General features: G+C 73.2%; 1 protein-coding gene across 1 annotated transcript in view; it reads right to left on the bottom strand.

The window, feature by feature from the left end:
* Positions 1 to 216, bottom strand: part of TNFRSF13C (TNF receptor superfamily member 13C) — a 1,379-nt gene extending 1,163 nt beyond the window's left edge. The window contains 1 exon segment of the mRNA XM_008062012.1: positions 2 to 216. Coding sequence (XP_008060203.1) covers positions 2 to 216 — 215 coding nt within the window.
* Between the last annotated feature and the right edge of the window lie 109 nt (positions 217 to 325).

Raw genomic sequence — 325 nt, 5'->3', positions numbered from 1 at the left:
CGGCTCTGGCGAGGCGGGCGCCCCGTGGCAGGTCCCCCGGCCTCCCCGAGGTCACGCGCCAGGGTGGGTTGGTCTTTTACCGGGTCTAAGCTGGGGCGTGTGGAGGAACTCGCAGGCCACGCAGTGGCGGACCAGCAGGTCGAAGCACTCGGCCTGGACGCAGGGCGTGGGGGCTGGCGCGTCCCTGCCCCTCGGAGTTCTGGCTCTTCGCCTCATGGCGGGGTGGTGCTGAGGCCGCCGCACACGCAGCTGGGCCGGACTGAGTCAGGGGACCCGGCTCCGCGGCCCTCGGAGAGGAAACGGGGAGGGGCCGAACACTCCGCCC

Source organism: Carlito syrichta, unplaced genomic scaffold, assembly GCF_000164805.1.
Source record: "Carlito syrichta isolate Samal-C Ts95f unplaced genomic scaffold, Tarsius_syrichta-2.0.1 Scaffold305648, whole genome shotgun sequence".
Classification (NCBI taxonomy): Eukaryota; Metazoa; Chordata; class Mammalia; order Primates; family Tarsiidae; genus Carlito; species Carlito syrichta.
This window is presented reverse-complemented; position numbering and strand designations above follow the sequence as displayed.